We start from the raw sequence: 20,246 nt of genomic DNA on the forward strand, positions 1-20,246 counted from the left end.
ATGTAGGCAATCGATTCATCACCATGTCGGAGTCCAAGAATTGAGCTATCTACATTGTTTTTGTTCAAAATTTAAAGTTAGCCAAAAGATTGTATATATAATAAAAATATTTATGGAAATTTCGATTTGGTTTACATAGAAAAAAAAATTAAAACTGTATGGGATATTTAAAGTCAGGAACTTACAGCAACTGTTGAGCCATTTTTGCCAACACCGCCAGCCAAAATAACAGAGAATATATACGTCAATGACCAGAAACCCAAAACTATTGTTGCTAGCGATAAGGTGGACCATATTTCTATTTTACCAAAAATCTATAGGAGGGTATATTTAAACAGTTAAGGGTGTTGCTGTTTTACATATAAACAAAATCTTGTTTAATTCGAATTATTAAATGATTTTTTTTTAAATTGTTTAATTCAATACTTAAATTAACACTTAAAATAAAACCAAGCAAAAAATATTAAGTACATATACTTTTTTAAATATTAATATTGTTGGTATGCAGAATTTGAAATTAGATACAGTATATAAGTAAAAATAAATGTTTAATACTAAATAAATTAGAACAAGTAAAGTTTAAATATGGTTTACTGAATTTATATATAATTATAAGAGATTTTAACACATAATAGACTATCAACAAATTAAAATATTTTATGAAATAAAATAAAAAAGCAATATAATATAAAAATATTTATACCTGTTCTAGATAACTTTTAAAATTTAAAAGGAATATACGATATATAAAACTAAAATTTAACATTGGAAAGATAAGTTGTTTTATTTCGATAATTATTTAAACCAGTCATTCAAAACATTTTTTTCCTATGATCCTCTGATCGATTTGCGAAGTAGCGAATAATTTAATATACAGAAGATTTTTTTAATTGACGTGACATACTTCTTGGAACACAAAAACTATTATTAGTATAATCTCTAACTGTTGATATCTGTGTAATATATTTATTATATTATTATAACAGTTATCTAATATTATCTAATATTAATAATATCTAATATTATCTAATAATAATATTAAGATAAGGAGTAAATAATTTTATGTCATTATTAAGGTACTTTTTTTTCTATTCCTTGTAAATACTCGAATATGAAAAGATTCAACGGAATATAATTTATTAGCCTTATAGTATATATAGCTCTACAATGGAACCCCAAGCTGCAAGGAACAGAAGACGCCCAAAGATGATGTGGCGTAGAAACGTTAATAAGGAAACGAACGAAACATTTAATGAGTTAAGGCATATAGCTAGAAACAGGGATTTGTATAAGTCCTATGTAAATAGACTAAGTTCTTAATTTACCCCTTTGATGTAATGCCAGAACATGTCAATAATAATAATTATTATTGAGTTAATGGTATTCCTAACGCTTATACAGATTAATATGAAGTTTCTGTTCGAACACTGCGGTGTCCGTATTAGCAAGATGTTTGGATTATAGGTTGCACAGATAATCGATAGCATACTGTATTTGAAGTTACTTTTTATACTTAAGTGAATTGTATGGACATATTAGAGTAATTCGGTAGATTGAAACTTTTCACACAGTTTAGTTTATTTGATTATCTTTACATGTGAGTTAATAAATATTGTATTCAAAAAAGTTGAATATACAATAAAGTAAATTTCACTCGTGAGCGGACCTTTAGAGCAAAAGAGAAAATTTGAATTTGCTAAGTGTTGCCATAGGCAAAATATAAGTTTTTTTTTTATAGTTGATTTGTATTATTCGTATTAATCGAAAAAAAAAAAATGTTTTTTTAAGTAAATATTGTTCGTTGTATATATTATAGCAAATTTAGTTCGAGTTTGTAATCAGCGAATAAAATTACACATATTAAATAAAAATAAAGTGGGTAACTTTGACTTAATTTTATACAGTAAAAATACTGTATATATAACCATAATTATATATCTATCTATGAAACACATAAAAAATAAATTAGATTATATTTTAAATATAGAGCAAAATAAATTATAAAAACGCAAATTATTTTCTTCTCAGGTTCAGTTTAACCTGAACTTAGTTTTTTTTTTTAAACTGATAATACTTGTAGTATTATTGCTTAAAAAAATTTATCAATTATATATTTCATCTCCTTAATATTATACCTTATAAGTTTATATTGACTTCCTAAACCTCATTCAAGTATAAAAAATCAAAATTAAAATGAAATTAAAAATTAATTGTATTAATTAGTCCAGTGTTCAACACTTATCAATTGCAAAGTAATCATACCTTAGTCATCCAAACCTCTGAACCGAATATGGCAGATATAACATGTATACCCATTATAGTGAATTGAGCTTCAGTAACATCTATTTTACCAAACCGTAATGTGCCTGAAACGTATGTTTGCCAATGAGCGCAATAAAAAAGTCCAATGGCACAAAAGCACTTAAAAAAATTAATTAAAAAATTATTTATACGTTATTGAAAAAATATTTAATGTATATACCTGAAAGAACAACCAATTTGGATAATGACCCAGCTGACATGATACACAAGCAGATAACGCCACGAAAACTGTAGATATTGAGTCGCAGCCATGGTCAAACAGTTCTCCTAATGGTGATGAGGTGTTCGTGCGACGTGCTTGCTTGCCATCAATAGAGTCTAAACTTTGGTATATAAATAAACCAAGTGCACAGAGAAAACAACTCCATCGAGGCGGTGCGGATTTGCCATCTGGGCTATAACTGAAAAACATAATAAAAATTAGTATTAATTAATAATTATATGTATATAATTATATATAACAAATAAGTAATAAAGTTTAAAATAATTTTGAAGATCTTTATAGATGGATAGTTTTATTTATTACTTTTTTCGTAGTTTATGATATGTTTAAAGTATTAGCTACTCAAGCCCACATATAATAATACTAACTTCCCTAGAAGTTAGTTATGGAAGCATAGACATTTTATTTAGAGATTATACAGATCCCAACTTTAAAGATAATTTTTTTTAAGAAATTCTAATGTTAACAACTTTGTAGCAGTTTGAAGTCCACACAACATTTATATGTATTATATATATGATGTATATATATTATATATATATAATTTATATATATTATTTATTTCAAGGACTTAACCTATTTGTTAGCTTTTGGAACGCTGTTACAAAAGAATTTTATTGTTAGTTGTTCTTATTTAAATTGACCAAATTTGAGGGAGTGGACTACGATTATAAGAAAAACCAGATGAGTACATTGCAATTAATACATTCAATATCAGGATTTCAGAAAATCCTCATCTTGGTAAGACGGATCTACCAATCAATTGCAATAAAATTTACTGCAGTTGCAATATCAACACTTCTGAAAGTCACTATCAATTGCAATTAGATATATATTATATATGTAATGGCATAGTGAAGAAGATGGACGTCATTATGTGTAGAGCTACAGTTGTACACTGATTAAGTAAAAACCGATTTATTTGTAATAAGTTAGAATATAGCATATGTTTTTATATTAACCCCAGAGAGCTCAGTACAGTTTTTTGAGTCCAATTTATCTTTTTGTGTGAGAGGTGGTGAACGAAGGTTTGTTGATAACTGGTATACAATGAAGCTATGATTTTGAAAGAAATTAATGTGTACGGCTAAAAGGCCTAATCTGTAGTTTATATCACGGAAATAACGAAATTGTAAATAGACAAATGCTAAGGTTAGGTATTCTACTAGATGTCAATGAGTCATTCATACTACCTACTGGTATGAAAACTATATGATTTTTATGTTAAAGGATATGGTTCAGAAAAAGGGAACCAGAGGTTATTAAAAATTCTTAATTTCTGTTGTTATTTATACAATTAATAATAAATAAATTATTGCAATGAATTACTATGGTGGAACAATATTTTAACATTAGCTGGTAGAACTAAGACCTTTATCTTTTTGTTTAATGCGGTTATGTTATACTAAGCTTAGTATAGAATATAGTAAGTATAGAAATTAATTATATATTGTATATATGATTACTAAAATTTGTTATAAAATTATTTATTTAGATAAAAAACTGCTTAATAAACTCCTTTATTATGAAAAAAGGTTCCAACGGTAAAAAATTCTAGAAGATATACAAAACCTTATTCCATACATAAGTCAAGCCATAACAGACTCATAACTCCAATTTAAGATAAAACTGTAGAACTTAACACTTTCTGATTACAGTAACTACATTGTAAGTGTTCCGTTCCAGTTGTCAAACTTCAATTATTTTGAAAGACGCGGGGGACCATAACAAATTGTAGTGTTCCCACGATAGTCGTAGCAATTATCTTCAACAAAGCACATGTTTAATACAAATTTGTATGATAAACTGAAAGTATATGAATTATATATGTAATAAACATATAATCAATAACATTTATGACAGAAGTTATTAATACAAACTATGACGTTTGAATTTGGCTAATAATTGGACTATAAAATAGAAAAATAGGTCACCTTTAATCAAATTTAATAGAGTAACAAAAAACTTGGGAAATATTTAATACATGATGAGTTCTCTTGAAGGACTTTTGGATAAGGAGTAACCTAAATAATAATAATTATAGTTAATATGTGATTATAAAGAAGGAATAATTTTGCATTTAAAAAATATTATACAGTTTCCTCATTGAGTTTTAAATGTTTATTTTAGAAAAGTGGTGCTCTTTAAATAAATTTGATATGGGAAAAATAAAACGGTTTCAAGGTGAAGTGCAAGCTGAGTACACTGGGTATGGAATTGAATCACTGCCACCGTAAATAGGAAATTATTCGCAACAAAATATGAACGCGGTTGTGTGCATAAATGCACTTCAAATTATTTGCCATAAATATTTATTTAAACGTTTGTGCTGAAACTTGAACTGTGGATTTTTCATGTGAAGTCTACATGTGTACATATGGATTTGTGTATTTTATTGTTTTTTAAATTTTCCAAAAAAAAAAGTATATTATTTTTATTTAAATTTACAAAGAAACGCAATATCACATTGAAAGAAACTAGATTCCAGAAACTAGACACTAGATTTGCATGCCTTTAAAATTTCGACATGGCTAAAGAATATATATTGTTAAACTAAAATTATACTTATATATTTAAAAAGTAATTTTTAATTCAATTTTAGCTCTTATATCGCTCGCATCAGCTTTTGTTTTTAACAATCTATAGCAAAAATCGAACAAAATCAAAACTTCACACTTATAAGTAACGCATAACCAAAGCTTTGATAAACCACAGAGTTTTCATTAATGGATAGCTCAATCGTTTCTAGATCCTCTAGACCTATTTTTCATTCTTTATACAAGTAATTTTCTTTAAATTTTCTCAGTACCTATTTTTCATTCTTTATACAAGTAATTTTCTTTAAACGGATAGTTGTTTTTACTAGACAGAATCGAACTACTTCAATGGTTTCAGTTATATATCATATATATATCAAAAACCTTCTATAACTTTAATGAAGAAAAGATTAGGTAAAGGTTAAGAAAAGATTTGTAAAGATTAGGTAAGGTTAATACGATTAAAGGTATAGTCACCCCACAGATATCAATGAAGTTTTATCATCACATATCATAATGCACCTCAAGAGTGAGAATATCTGTATTTGGCGTGCTTTATAAGTTCGCTTTTAAGAATTGAGTAAAATTTCAATTGTCAAAAAATATATACTTATGTTTTTTAGTGTATCCGACAATTATATATTTTCGGAAAAGATGGATAAAAAGATGGCTCAATCATCATACTAATATAACCTATGATTAGCACTTCAAATTATTATTGACTTCACTTATTCATCACTTATATACACGATAAGTCCTTACTATGCACAATAAATGTAAGAGGTTATTTATTAATCCGAGAAACGAATAACCGATGTCCATACCGATTTATTTTTACTATTTATATAATATATATATATATATATATATATATATATATATATATATATATTATTGATATGCAGATTGCCAAAGCAACTATATGCAAAAACACCTTTAGCTCAAAAATCCTTTCTATTGTATCTTGAAAACTGTTTATTCAAATACCCTAATTTCTATACCAAAAAATAATCAATAGATAACTCATTTTAAGGAATGTTTAATGGAAAAAGGTGTGTGATAGAAGAAATATTAGTAAAGCGAAATATTTAGAAGATAATATGATATTAATAATATATATATTAATATGATATTAATAATATATATATTAATATATATTAATAATATATATAAATTTTTATTTATATAAAAATTTGAAAAAAATTATCCAAAAAAATAATCCAAAAAATTTTGAACCATTATAATCACCGAATCGATTTAAGTAAAAGAATGTATTAGGTATCAAATTAAAGAATATTTAAATGAACTGAACTGATTTTGAGATATGGAGGGATTTTTGGTTGTGTGTTTTTTCGGTTTTGGAGTTCCTTTAAACAGTCTGCATCTCGGTAAACATTGAAAGTTGATCCTCCATACGTTTTTCTTTGATCTAAGGTCAAAAAATCATCTCACGTATTTATGAAGTTCAGTAGTAAAAATTCTGTATGTAAAAGAATTTGTGAATTTGATTTATGACATCCATCCATATTAAAAAATTTCCCTTTGTCCTTGTTAGACCTTCTTAAAACAGATTTTGTCCTAGATTTTTTTGTATAATATAATAAAAAACAAAACATATATCATTTTTTTTCCTTAAATACAATTACTGTATATTTCAGACTAGTCGACCTCTTGTCTGGTAGCGAGTCTACTAATTAGATAGTGTTCTATTAGGATTTAATATATATGAGTTGTTTTATTAAAAATAGATATAGTTCTATCTTAATCGTTTTTGGAACGTATAAGTTAGCGACAGTACAATTATCTGTATACTCGATATTTTATTTATTTAGTATTGCTCTTTGAATTAGATGTTTTATAACTTATACAGAGAGATATCTGCTAGAAAGCTAAGCACCTACTAGTTACAAACTGTTGCCAAAGATGCCGTAACACTTCTTAACATTAGGAACTAAAGAATGATAGAAGTCAACATAGTTGCAACGTGGTATAGAATAACCAAGGCAATAATTTAATTTAGGTTGCAGTGTTATCGAAAAAAAAAATCAAATTTGGCTCTGTTCGATTATTTTCTTGTATCGAATCTGAAAAAATTATTAGATGATAAAATAATTGAGGTTGTTATATATTTTGAAGAGCGCAAGAAATCGTACTTTGAAACCCAAATCTGTATTAAAAAGCTTTGAATCGAAAATGTATATAAAATTTTTTGAAAAAAGCGTATATATAACTATATGTACTATAGTTTTACAATCTATTACGATTTTCAACTCAGTCAAGACATTTGGGGCAATCCTCACACTATGACAACTAAAGCTACTAGTGATAGTAAAATACCTAAAATTTTTATCTTTCGACAGTTCTGTTAACTTTTTTATAACATAATTTTTTTTCAATTGTCTAGAGCATTGGTAAAAATAATAAAAATAGACGAGAACAATAAAAAATGGTGTGATTGAATTCATACAAACTTACATTTTTTTTTATAATTTTCTTCTGATAAGATTTAAAGCAAAATATATTTATTATCTGGGAACGTAAGTAAGTGAGTAATAGTGTGTGTGGTCAAGAATGAATTGCATATTTCGAATTTTTATTGTAAATATAAAATAAATAATTATAAAAAACAAAAAATTAAACAACCAACTGCAGTAAATATAAAAATGTTTGTCTTTGTTGCGTTCCAGAATTTTTATCTATAAACTGCGATTCATAGAACTTAAACAAAACAAAAAAAACGTGAGCAGATATAATAAACTCTATATTTAGGACTAAAAAGTGTAAATAAATTGGATTATCAATAAATATTTCTGATATTGAAACGATTTTTTTTTTCATAAATTTACCAAAGATGAAAAAAAACAGATATAGTGAAATTTAGATAGCAATTTACACTTTTACCCAAAAATAATACCGATCTATTAAAGATCCAATTCTGCGTTTGCTTTAACTCATGGGAATATACATAAAAGCACACTTATATATATACTCTTCTATTTTAAAAAACTAGAAATATAGTGCTTTAGAAAGTTTATTAACAAAAACACTTCCATTTATCTCTGTTATGAACTATTGCTAATAATTCATTGAATTGTTGCTCTGCACCTTGAAAATTCCATTCCAGAACTAATTGAGGTAATGTGTGGCATAGGCACCTATATTTGCGTTTCTCCAGCCCTCAATCTAACATATTCATCAAAGTCGAATGCTCAACAATCAACTAAAAGCAGCACAAAATTGCCAGTTTGATAAAAGGTGCTTATGTTATAGTCATACCCGTCGTTAGAAGTCGGTATCGTATTTGCACTCCCATCCGAAATCAATATTTTTTTTTAAAGAAACTGAATCACAAAAATCTACAGCTGCAATGATTAATTAGATATAGCGATCTACCATAATGGTAGCAACACTAGACAAGAGTAGTCTTGTATTACTACTGATGGTATAGTAAAGAGTGCCTCTTTGGTAGAAATGAGTATCAAGAAAAGATAGAGATTGACAAATCTGCCGAGAGACTATTTGTGAGGCGTCATCATGTTATGGTCACCAGGATATTGTGGTTTTAGATTTAACCTTTGTTGGGCTTCGCTAGTGAAAATCTACTTGTTACTATTTATACTCCAAAACCGATGAGGATAGTGTCTAATAGATTTTACTTGACTTTTATGACAGGCATGCCTTAATATTCTAACGCCTATTCTGAATGGAGAAGTATAAGAAAATGAAGAATATGTGGAAGTAATTGAACTTAGCCTGAATCCAGATAAAGAAATCTTGTCGCTACAGGAGGCGAATAGATGAGCGAAACCATACGGTGTAGAGCTGTACCCCTTATTAGGAATTGAAGTATCAATTAGAGATAAATAACTGTAAAGCATATCATTGCTGTCTCTATTAGTGATAATTAACTGTTTACCATATGCTTATATTTAATTCTTTTTGATTCAGGGCGATTTTTGTTGCACATGTAAGGCGCTTTTCATTCACAGAGATGTCAGGCGATGGCCTACCTGTGAGGAATCTTGTCGAGTTGTACTCGTTAAAGCTTGGAAAGAGGTTGAGTAAGAAAGCATACTACTGTATACATAGTACACGAATTAGGTCTCTATGTATATAAATATAAATTATATATATAATATATATAAATTAAATCTTAAATACTTTCCAAATCTGTTACTTTTACATTTTTATGTACTAGATCGATAAGTCATAGTAACTGATTGACTCACTCAAATTATCCAAAAGTAAAAATCTTTAACCTAACACTAAAAATGAATATATAGGTTAACATAGCAAGTAATGAGTATTAAAAAGTTTAAATTATTTTTTTAAAACAATTTTAAGCTGTTAAATGAACGGCTTTCAGTTTTTTATATGTTTCCAGCAGATTTTACACATTTGGGTCGCCGGTATGACTGAAAACTCATTCAGCATTTATGCGAAACTTGACTGAGACGAGACGATGAAAGCAATAATATGAAATGTAAAGATACACAAAAACTTTACTTGTTAGTCATTGTAGATATTCAAGCGTCACTACGAGTACCACAAATGGTTAAAATAAAATATTTTTTATGGAGCAAAAAAGTGGGACATATATAGAGAGATCACAAAGCGCTCTAGTAGGATGTATTTGGAGTACTCAAAGTGATTAGTGGAAATTTTTTTTAAACAATTGCTGGTTTAATTATAAAACTAGAGAAAATATAAAACATGTATTTGACTAGTGACTTGGAAGACGGATTATTATACTAAATTGCAGATATACCATACATGTAGCAACTATGTATATATTAACTCATCTTTATAATATAGAGAGTTAAAGTATTTTTAAAAACAAAAATTACTTTCAGTGAGTTCAATTAGTCTATTTTTGTTCGGTAATCTTTAGAACAAAAAAAAAAAAAATAAAAAGAGAAAATGGAATAAGTAAAACAAATCTAAAATGTAAAGCAGAGATGTTTTGTATTAAAAAGTTTAAACGCTCAAAGTTCAAAATAATTTAAATAATTGCAAATCACGTGTTGCTAGCGTATAGATTCAATTAAAATCAACCAAAAGTATAGTACTCTTGAGCTATGGAAACGATATGTGGGCTTCATGCTAGTAGCGCGCCAAATTTAATCAGAAATTGCAAATTTGATGTGAACATACATTACCATCAGTTGTGGTGGTTACTAAGTCGAGTGTTATATGTACCCCTTGTGGTTGTTATGAATTCAGTTTCGCAAATGAGTCACTTTATGAATTTTACTAAATTATACAATTATTGCGAACTATTAGTGTAACAAATTTCTGACGTGAAAACTAGTTGTCATATTTCTTTCTCTATTAACTTTTAACGACTGCACACACATTACATTCGTATATTTTCTTACATGCTTATCGCACTACACACATATATATACTACAATTACTTACAAATCAAACAATTACAAAACATTACCAACTTCAGAACAATGGGTCGTCTTATTGTTCCGTTTCCTATACTGTCTTTTATAGTACTTTTACTTTGGTTGTTGCCTATCACTTGAAAGTAACAAATAAAATTTACTGGACGCAATAAATATCCATGTCCATATACGAGTATCTCTGCTAATGGATTCATAAATTATTCTCTGCAGAACTGTCCAAAAATACGATTGACACACTCTCTCTCCCCCTGCGATGAAGGGGTTAGAATATTCTCGAGGTAAGGCATTCCTGTCGTAAAAGGCGACTAAAATCCCGGTGCCACGTCGACACTTGTGTTAGAAGTGTGCATGATCGTAAGTAACTAAGATCTACACTTGCGACATACGACAGGAGGTCTAAATCCGATACTACGTGGGTCAGTGGCCCGCAGCTTCGGCGGTGCTGTCTAGTTGAGGTCCGACTCGTAGTGGCTGTGGTTAATACGCGGGAAGAATGATCAGGTTTGTTTTGTCATTCGGCGTGGAGTTGCGTATTCACCACCGAGTGCTGGGACCCAAAGATCAGTAGATGTTTAAATAGGCCTCGTATCGTACCAAAGTGGAAGTTAGATCTTACAGACATTTTTTTATTGGTACCAACGGAATTACTAAGGAAATTCCAATGGCTTGTTGATTGGCGTGTTGTGTTAATGTACGCATAATATTAGGCCATCATGGCATAGAATGTTACGTGAAATAACATTGAGACATTGACATTTACATTGAAATGATAATATTAATCGAATAAAATGACCCAAAATACTCAGATTCAGATTCATGTTTGGAAACAAGAAGAAGTCATTGCATCCCAAGTCGGGACTGCAAGTCGGATGACTCATCAACTCGACATTTTGAGGACTCAAAAACTCTTGTGTTTGAGTTGATCTGTAAGAACTCGTATTGTCCTAGTCGAGTATGATCTTCCTTCGACGATTGGTTTATCTCATTTCTCTAAAGACTCCCGCCAAATAAATGGTTGTGTACCACTCAGAATTGACCGTTCTAAGTTCTTCAAGTGGTACAGTTGTGACATGACCAGTTTTTTGAAAAAAACAAAAAGCATGTGGCCATTACTTGAATTTGCTTTTTCCGCGGACAGTTTCTGCTTACTTTAAAAGACCCAAGCAGTGAATTGCTGTTTTGTTTAGGGCTAAAAGGTCTAGACTCATGACAAGTCACCTGTCAAAATTTCGTTAATATGTTTTGAGCTACTTCGGGTGTTCTGATGACTACCAAGATTACGAGTGAACGGATCGAATAAAATAGCATATACTTTTAGGTGTTCGACGCGATACCTGCAGTTAGAGAACGTGGTAAACAAAGTACGTATCTTCGGTGGAAAAACTAGATAATGAATGATTGAGGCGCACTCGGTACTACTAATTGTCGACAGCAAGCCACTGATCGGCTGGCCGAAGCTAATCGAGGCGGCTAAGGTCGACTCACGTCTGTAAGTTACTAAGTAACTAACTAAGTAAGTCAGTATACTTCTATATTTTTGCATAACTCACAAATTTATTTAAACGACATAATTTATGATTAATTAAAGTGATTTAAGTTACCCAAGCAGACAGCAAAAAATTGATAAAAGTAAATTTCATTAGACACAATAAATTTTCCACAAAAATGGATTGAAACAATTGAATTGAAAAGCACAAAAACAATCTGCAATTGTGTGATTTCAGTAATAAATACCATAAATTTGCATTTTTATTTCAAATGGGCTAAATGTCAATAGAATAAAATCAATTACAATAATACACAGTATAGAATATTGTATAGAATAAAACAAATATAAAATATACAGAAAACACACAAAACTTAAGGTGCTTCAATCAAATCAGATTCTGTATTGGAATCATTGGACTAGCAATGATATATCTTAATTCAATTCAATCAACTAAAAATATTGAGTGGTTCAAATGTCAGTGGCAGGTTCCATTTCTATATCAACGTAAAATTAATTAAGTAAAACAAAAAATTAGTTGTGTAACGCTGTTTTTAATTGCATTTCAATCAACTTTTTTTTTTTTTAAATTTTAATACTATTGTTCTATACATTATTTGTTTTTATAATTTATTTATGGTGTTTTAATTTTAATTGAACAAAAAGTGTTTAAAATGATTCATTTACATCGTTTGTATGAAAAAAAAATTATTTATTATTATTTCAAATGAGTGCGATCGGTAAGTGAAGATCGAGAAGAGAAAATTTTTGAAGCAATCAAAATCACGTACGCTATTATATCGATTTTGATGTAATTATTATTATTATTATAATCTTTTTTTAATTACAATTACATTAGAGAACCTGCCACACATTCCGTTTCAGCAATTATATAAAAATATGCTTGCCAAGAGATAATTCTATTAAATACATTTTCACATGTGCATATATATTATATGAAAACAAATATACATATATTGGGCTCTGAGTGAATAAATAGCTCAGACAAAATGTGACTTTCACTTAAAGCTATAAACGTTGTACTTTGACCGCCAAATATCTCATCTACCATATGCCTATACGTATTCAGCAGCCCACTTCCATACAATCATAGATTCACATAAACTCTTATCCGCCAGTAATAAAAAGTTTATTCCGGTTATAACGAATGCTATTAAACGGTATAAAGCAGATACGATGCAATACATTTTTTATAAACAATTATATGACATTTAATCATTTAACGCGTCCATAACTATAATTAACTATAATTTTTTTAATATAAATAGAATTACAAAAAAAAAATTATTACTTATAACAACCAAAGCTATTCTACTACTAGTTTCGCTGTCAAGATAATCTCTGCTTCACATACTAATTAAAATCGTTTTTATTACCGAAGTAGGAGTAATCAAATTTGTTTTTATTAAAGATATTAATAACATATTAATAATAATTAACAATACACAAAAACTAAAAACGGAAGAATATGGGTTTAATGTGGTGAAGAACTTTTCTGTCATGTAGTAAAGAAATCCTTTTTAGCAAATCCAATATTCTATGTAATAAGTATACAGAATTATTAAACAAAAGACAAATAAAAAAATTATTAATTAATCAATTAATTATTAATTAATTAATCAAAGCTGTGAGTGCAATGCAAGTATGTGACCTTTTGACCAAATCCTCCATAAGTTTTTCATAACCTGATTTAGGCAAGGTCTTCAACTCTCCTTTAACAAAATTTCTATAATAGCCTCATTTGATTCGAAATCCTGAGATGGTGTTAGCTTCCACAGTAGATAATATTTATTACGGAGCAGAGAGCGAGCAGAGAGGAGCATAGAGTGAGTCACACTGCTGTTTGTTATTTAAGATACTATTGTTATTATTCACTTTCAGATTTTAGTTTTTACTAAAAACTATAGGATAAAGATAGGTTTGTACGTATTAAAATGGGACAAAATTCATTTCTTTTCTGATTTGAACAATTCTGTTGTTGCGGGTTTTCTCAGCTAAACATCTTATAATTTTCATCTTATAATAGTATTTCTTAATCACAATTTATCTCAAGAACTCGGTAAGCACCACACCACGGTCAACGAAAAAAACTATAAGTATCACTTTGATATTTGAGTTTTGGGTTTGGATTCGTTTTCCAAGCGACTTTCTATCGATTACTTTTTGTGACTTGTTTGCATATCGTACTCCTATGCCATGTCTCCCGCTAGTTATGAATTAGTGGATTTTTTAGAAACTGGAGAATAATGTCTTCATCAACCTGTTTATGATATTCGATTTGAACAAACCTAAGCTCATTCAGCAGACCTTGCAATACGTTTTGTGCTCATAAAAGTGGTGTGTGTATTTTTAACGATTTAAATATCATTTTCAATTCATAATAATTACCATACATTACAATTTACATGACAATTCTCCTGCTCTAGCTTTGATTTTTCCAATGTTATAGACGCTATTAATCATTTAAGTCTGACCAGAAAAGATTATATCTTAGCCTTTTTAAAATTTTTTACACCATTCATATGCCTTAATTTTTAGGAGGCATGATTAACCCTATGTCTTCTGAAATATTTTCAACCATTCGGAATACGAGATTTCATTTGAAACACAAAATCTAAAGCAATCTCTTTGTTCAACATCGTAGAACACTCAAAAGTATAATTAGTTTGCTTAAATATTCATAATTATAAAAGAAATGGACAAAATATCAGCAGGTACATTTGTCATTTAATTTTTCCTGTTAAATTCTAATCTATTCTGTCTGTTGAATGCGCTTTAGTGTAAAAGTATTCTCTTCATTCGAAACCCAATAATTAACGACATAATAACGACAAATGAAAACTGCTTGTGAAACAATAAACACAATATGTAAATGTAGAACAATAGCAAGGAGTGAGAATTACAATTCTGTTTGTCATTTGAAATATTAGTTATTATTCACTTTTAGATTTGAGCACTCATCTACTTTAAATCTATTCACTTGCTTGCAGTTTAAATATTATATGTTATGTCTATGTGTAAAATAATAACAGTTACTAAATGTACTAGAATGGCAAGTAGCACAATGTTATGTGGTTTTTATTGTAGCCTGCTTGTGTACTTCTTTTTTGGAATGATGAACGTCACTTGGTCGTCTAATTCGACAAGTGACTGCGAAACATAGATCCGACATAGATTCTTGGAACCTCACAATGTAATAGAATGTTTGGTTTGTTTTCAAGTTATTCGCAAATTATTCGCTTTTGAGTTCACATGTTAAAACATAACTCACAATTCAAGAAAGCATTCATGAAAGCATTAATTTGGTTCATTGAAGTTGTCTGGGGTGTTCATAGCTACCGAGAGCAATTCTCTTAGCCAGTAATCTGATTTCTTGAAGTTCTCTACTATGTGCAACGCTTTATAAACTTATCGAATGTACATACTTATATGATAACTAATAAATACGATCTCTTATTATATTAGGCACTCATATATGTATATGGATTTAAGTACTTATCGAATGTATACATAACATAGTTATCATAACTCATAAATACGATCTCTTATTATATTAGGCACTCATATATGTATATGGATTTAAGTACTTGCAATGAACTAAGCATACCAGTTTTAATTGTAACGCATCAACTTAGTTCTTGAAATGCGCTTTTTTTCGATATTTGCGTCTGGTGCAATTATTTATTTTGCTTAGCGTTAAAAGTAGCATGACATTGTGAATTTTTAAAAAATTTCTCAGAGAAATTAGAATTTTTTAGAATATATAAAAACAGAAAACTGAGTCTATGTCATATGTAGGAAGCATTGTATTGACGCAAAGAATGAAATAGTTTGCTAATATATGAACATGTCATTGTTCTCCTCTAATAGTGGGGATTAAAGGCTTTGTCAGTTAATTGCTAAGGTTATATGTGGCACACAATACTATACTGTGGGTACTTTAAGTTTTGTTCGTACTGTTATAATGTTTTTAATTGTAAAAATTCTAATTTATTATTAAGAATAAAGAACTTTTAGTTCTGAAATAGAATTTTATAAATAATACAATTTTGGCGGTCACTTTTATTGTGGTTGTAGAGGGCATAATCTAACCCCTAAGTATGGTAGATATTCGCTTTTACTGCAGAACTCCCGTAAATGGCATTCGTGCTTCATTTGTTGTTCGTGCTACCGTTGTTTTTTTTTATAGATTAACGGTCAATTATTTATTTATTTGTCCTCTTAATATCATTAGCACCAATAACAATTCAAACTAATTAGAACTAAATGAAAATAAAAAGTCTAATAAGAAAAATCTTATTTTTTGCAGATTCAAATAAGAAAGTTCCTGATTATTCTCAAACTTGACATTCGCATTATTTGATATTTGAAAGATATTCGCATAAAAAATTATATGAAAATTTTGATATGATAAAATATTTTTCTACTTACTATATTAAAATTAAAGTTGTTATTATGTTAATAATCAGTCCAACAATTGTTATAAGATTTGGTGCAAGCCAAAGTGGTGTTTTTGACACAAGCCAATTCCACCAAGGCTGCAGCCAAGGATCCATTAAGCTAGCGCTGGTGCAGGAATACTTATGCTCCGACAGCTTATGCAGCTGTTTATTGCTCAGAATGTCTTTGTATAATATAGCCATCTTTACTGCTTTTGAGTTTTAGTTAGAGATCTTCAATATTTTAGGGTTGTGTAGGTCAAACAAAAACAAATTTATTTCTAATTAAAGCTAATTAATGCCGGACTCAGGAGAGCGCAAAAATTATCATTTGTTTTACTCTGCCGCGAATTCACGTGTTGAAAAAAAAATCAAATTTCTTTTATCACACTTTATTAAATGATATTTAAGTAAAGCACTAAAAGACCAAGTGCCTTTTATACAAAAATATAAGTGTTCATTTATTTTAAACTATATCAATTAGTTTTTATCGCACCACAGTTACCACCATTTATTACACACTCCCGTTCGGACAACTAAAACTTTTGCAACACCACGCAAGAAAATTGTAAATGACGTTTGAGTAAAGACAAATTCAGTTCAGAAATGTCAAAAACGTCATTTGAGAATAGAGTTGTCAACTCCGTGTAAAATAATGTAATATTGTAGTAGATCAAATATTTGTGTTTTTTGAATAAAGTGTTGACTACACATTATGCAGAGAATTTTTTATTTATTTTTAATTTTTGGTTTTTAATAATTTTAATTATTGAAAAAAAGAGTTCTAGAGGTTAGTAGCAAGTATTACACTTGTAAGTTTGTTGGGTTCCATAATCAGAAATGTTATTAAGAATTTATTTAACAAAGTGTAACCAATTGATTGCCAAAAAAAAACTTTTAAATAAAATCATTCCATAAATGAATAATAATTTTATAGATAATATGAAGTACAATTAGAAGTAGAATGCATCTTTAAGTCGATTAAATATTAAAGAAAAAAAACCCTCTTTTATGAATCCAGTATTAATGTAATGAATGGACTATTGTACTTAACTTGATAAATATCCAGCACTATATGCCATTTTTCGTACAAAATTCATAAAAATATATTAAAGAGGTTTAATAAGTGTAAGTAAAAACACAGTATTGATTGGTTGATTGCAATGACAGGCTATTAAATAACTTACATGTACCTCAATTAGCGATTTTTGGCGATGAACAGTCTGATAAACTATCAAAGAACTGTCTTCCTAAGAACCTATATCTTTTGAACACCAAAAGATATAGGTTATGGTTTCTTTTTCCTGTGAGTTTCCACAACTTCTGCAGTGAGAATTATGAAAAGTGCACAGTTTCTCTGCGTGGGTTCCTATACACTAATGATCAGAAAGAACTGCAGTAAGTCTTGTAGTGTTACGCGGTCTCTCTCGATGAGTTGCGAGGATCATAGTTTTTGTCGATGTGAAATTTTTTTGGTGAAGACATAAACAATTAATTAAACTTTTGTTTTTAGATTTATTTTCTATATGTTTATATTAGTATATATTGATAAATAACACTTGGAAGATTTTTACAGAACTCGTATTTGTTAAAATTATAAACTATTGAACTTCATGTGCTCTATTACAATTTTAGTGATATATGTGTAGTAACAAGATTCCAATTCATGGTTGAAATTTAGGTTCCAATACTGACCTTAGTAAGAATTAAGTTAGTTGTTAACTTAAAATGACTTAAGTTAGTTAATAACTTAAGGATAACTTAAGTTAGTGCTGAAACTTAAGTTACGATTGTTTAATCAGTCCTGAGTGTCATTTTTATTACAAAATGTGTACAAATGCGTCAAAAATGCGTTATACAAAAATGTGTTAATGCGTCTATAATTGCAAATTGAAATATAAGTGGTGTTAAGGTACTTCTACAACTATTTATCTCTAAATTTTAAAACACTTCATCAGATCTAACACCTCGTTAACTCAATATTCGGTAATTCATAACACAATAAATAATATAAGTAAAAATATATTGAGTACCTAAATAAAAATGGAAATGTTTATTTTGAGGGTTGACATAATACCACGATTTTAGCTATATAGATTATATGAGAATATGTAGTAGATTCTTTTTGTTAAATTAAATAAAAATAATAGCCAAAGGAATGTATTAGATAACCGAAATTGGATAATTTTGTTTTCAGATTTTGAATGGGTGAATGCTTGAATCAAAACGTGAATTTTATATAGTATTTACAATTATAAATAAAAGGAGATGTGTTTTTTATGGGACAGAGGAGAAGCGGATTTCAGGTGACTGAATTCTACCTATGAAATAAATTGGAAAACTATATTTGTACAAATGTATATTCATTTAATAAATTAAAACATCTCCTCCATCCTCGAATTATATTTCTGGCTATTGCTTTGAGATGTAGTTCAACAGATTTTAGCAGATTAGATAGGAAAGCATAAGATTTCAGGTACACGAGGTGCTGAACAAAATTCTCTATTATATATTTTAAAAATGCTACCGTAAATCCAGTAAGCATCAATGCTGTAGCCAGTGTTATGCCAAGGGACAGATATACTAAAGAATAATTTTTTTCGGACATTATTATAGCCGTTCACTAAAATTTTACATTATGTATTATACTGTCCAATCTCGGCCCCTCATTTTCCAAGCTATTTTGTCTTATTTTCTAGGTGCTGCTTTTTTAAGACCCTTAGAATGGTGCGCATATGCGATGCTAGAGGATATATATTTTTAAAGTAGCTCTTCTCATAATATGGATTTGTGGTTTTTACAGCCTGTGGAGATCTGTAAAAAGAAAATATGAATGGACTAAAGGGTTGTTTGGGATATGGAACGGTAAATTATGGATCTAGTTTTGCATTCTTATTACAGTGAATTTCATTTATATTCCTATCTACACAAATCCACTTCCAATATAGCTTTGAGCCCGAATTCTTATTATAATATATTTGTACAAACACTATGCACTATGGACTCTAATCTCATAAGTACGAATTCGTATTAGTGTACATTTCGAGTACAATCACTAGAATTACTCGTCTCAGAATCACAGAATTTTTATAAAAGAAACAATATTTTTAAAATATTAAATATTTTATTTGAAAAAAATTTATTGTAATTATAATTATTTTTTATATCAAGGCAATATATAAACATATCAATTTTATGCAAATTATAAAAATTTCTTTTTATTTTTTATTACATATTTATTTACTTAGTATATATATATATAAAATAAAAATCGAATAAAATCAAAAAAAAAATTAAATATGAATTATAGGAAAAAAATTGTGCAGATATTGAATTTGTTGCTTTTATGTTAATTGCAGTTCGTTTCATAATTCGTCTTTAAATTATATGATTTATTATTAATTATAATTAAACATAAAATATATATGAAAACATAAAAATAATATTAAAAAATAGCACAAAAATTTGCTTAAAATGTACATCGAATTAACTTTACATTATAACATAATATATATATTTAAAAAATTTTCTTTTATTTAATCATAAACATAAGAGCAAGAAAAAAAAACAATATTTTATATATAAAATTAAAATATAACTAATAAACGTAATAAAATATATAATATATTTGAATTAACACGGTAAAAATTTATTAGCAAATAAGCTCTATAAATATTTACTGTTTAATTTAGTTATTTTAAATGATTTTTCAATACACTATAAAAATTGCGTTTGTCAATTTATTATTAATTTTTTTTTTTAGATTTTACCTTTAAGTTTTATTTGAATGATTTTACGATATTT

The 20,246-nt window shown here is 28.3% G+C and overlaps 1 protein-coding gene across 3 annotated transcripts in view; it reads right to left on the bottom strand.

Moving 5' to 3' along the window:
- LOC119677630 (cholinephosphotransferase 1-like) overlaps positions 1 to 17,014 on the bottom strand; it is a 30,146-nt gene extending 13,132 nt beyond the window's left edge. Inside the window, exons 1-4 of one of the 3 annotated variants that reach the window (XM_038089063.1) lie at positions 16,435 to 17,014; positions 2,483 to 2,723; positions 2,263 to 2,421; positions 901 to 937 (exon numbers count right to left, since the gene is read on the bottom strand). In XM_038089063.1, the coding sequence (XP_037944991.1) occupies positions 901 to 937; positions 2,263 to 2,421; positions 2,483 to 2,723; positions 16,435 to 16,646 (649 nt within the window). In that variant the 5' untranslated portion in view covers positions 16,647 to 17,014. Of the gene's footprint in view, positions 1 to 185; positions 315 to 900; positions 938 to 2,262; positions 2,422 to 2,482; positions 2,724 to 16,434 lie in introns of all 3 variants that reach the window. The other 2 variants (XM_038089062.1, XM_038089064.1) reach the window with 2 other exon arrangements.
- Positions 17,015 to 20,246: the final 3,232 nt, after the last annotated feature.

Source organism: Teleopsis dalmanni, chromosome 2 (genome assembly GCF_002237135.1).
Source record: "Teleopsis dalmanni isolate 2A chromosome 2, ASM223713v2, whole genome shotgun sequence".
In the NCBI taxonomy this organism is placed as follows: Eukaryota; Metazoa; Arthropoda; class Insecta; order Diptera; family Diopsidae; genus Teleopsis; species Teleopsis dalmanni.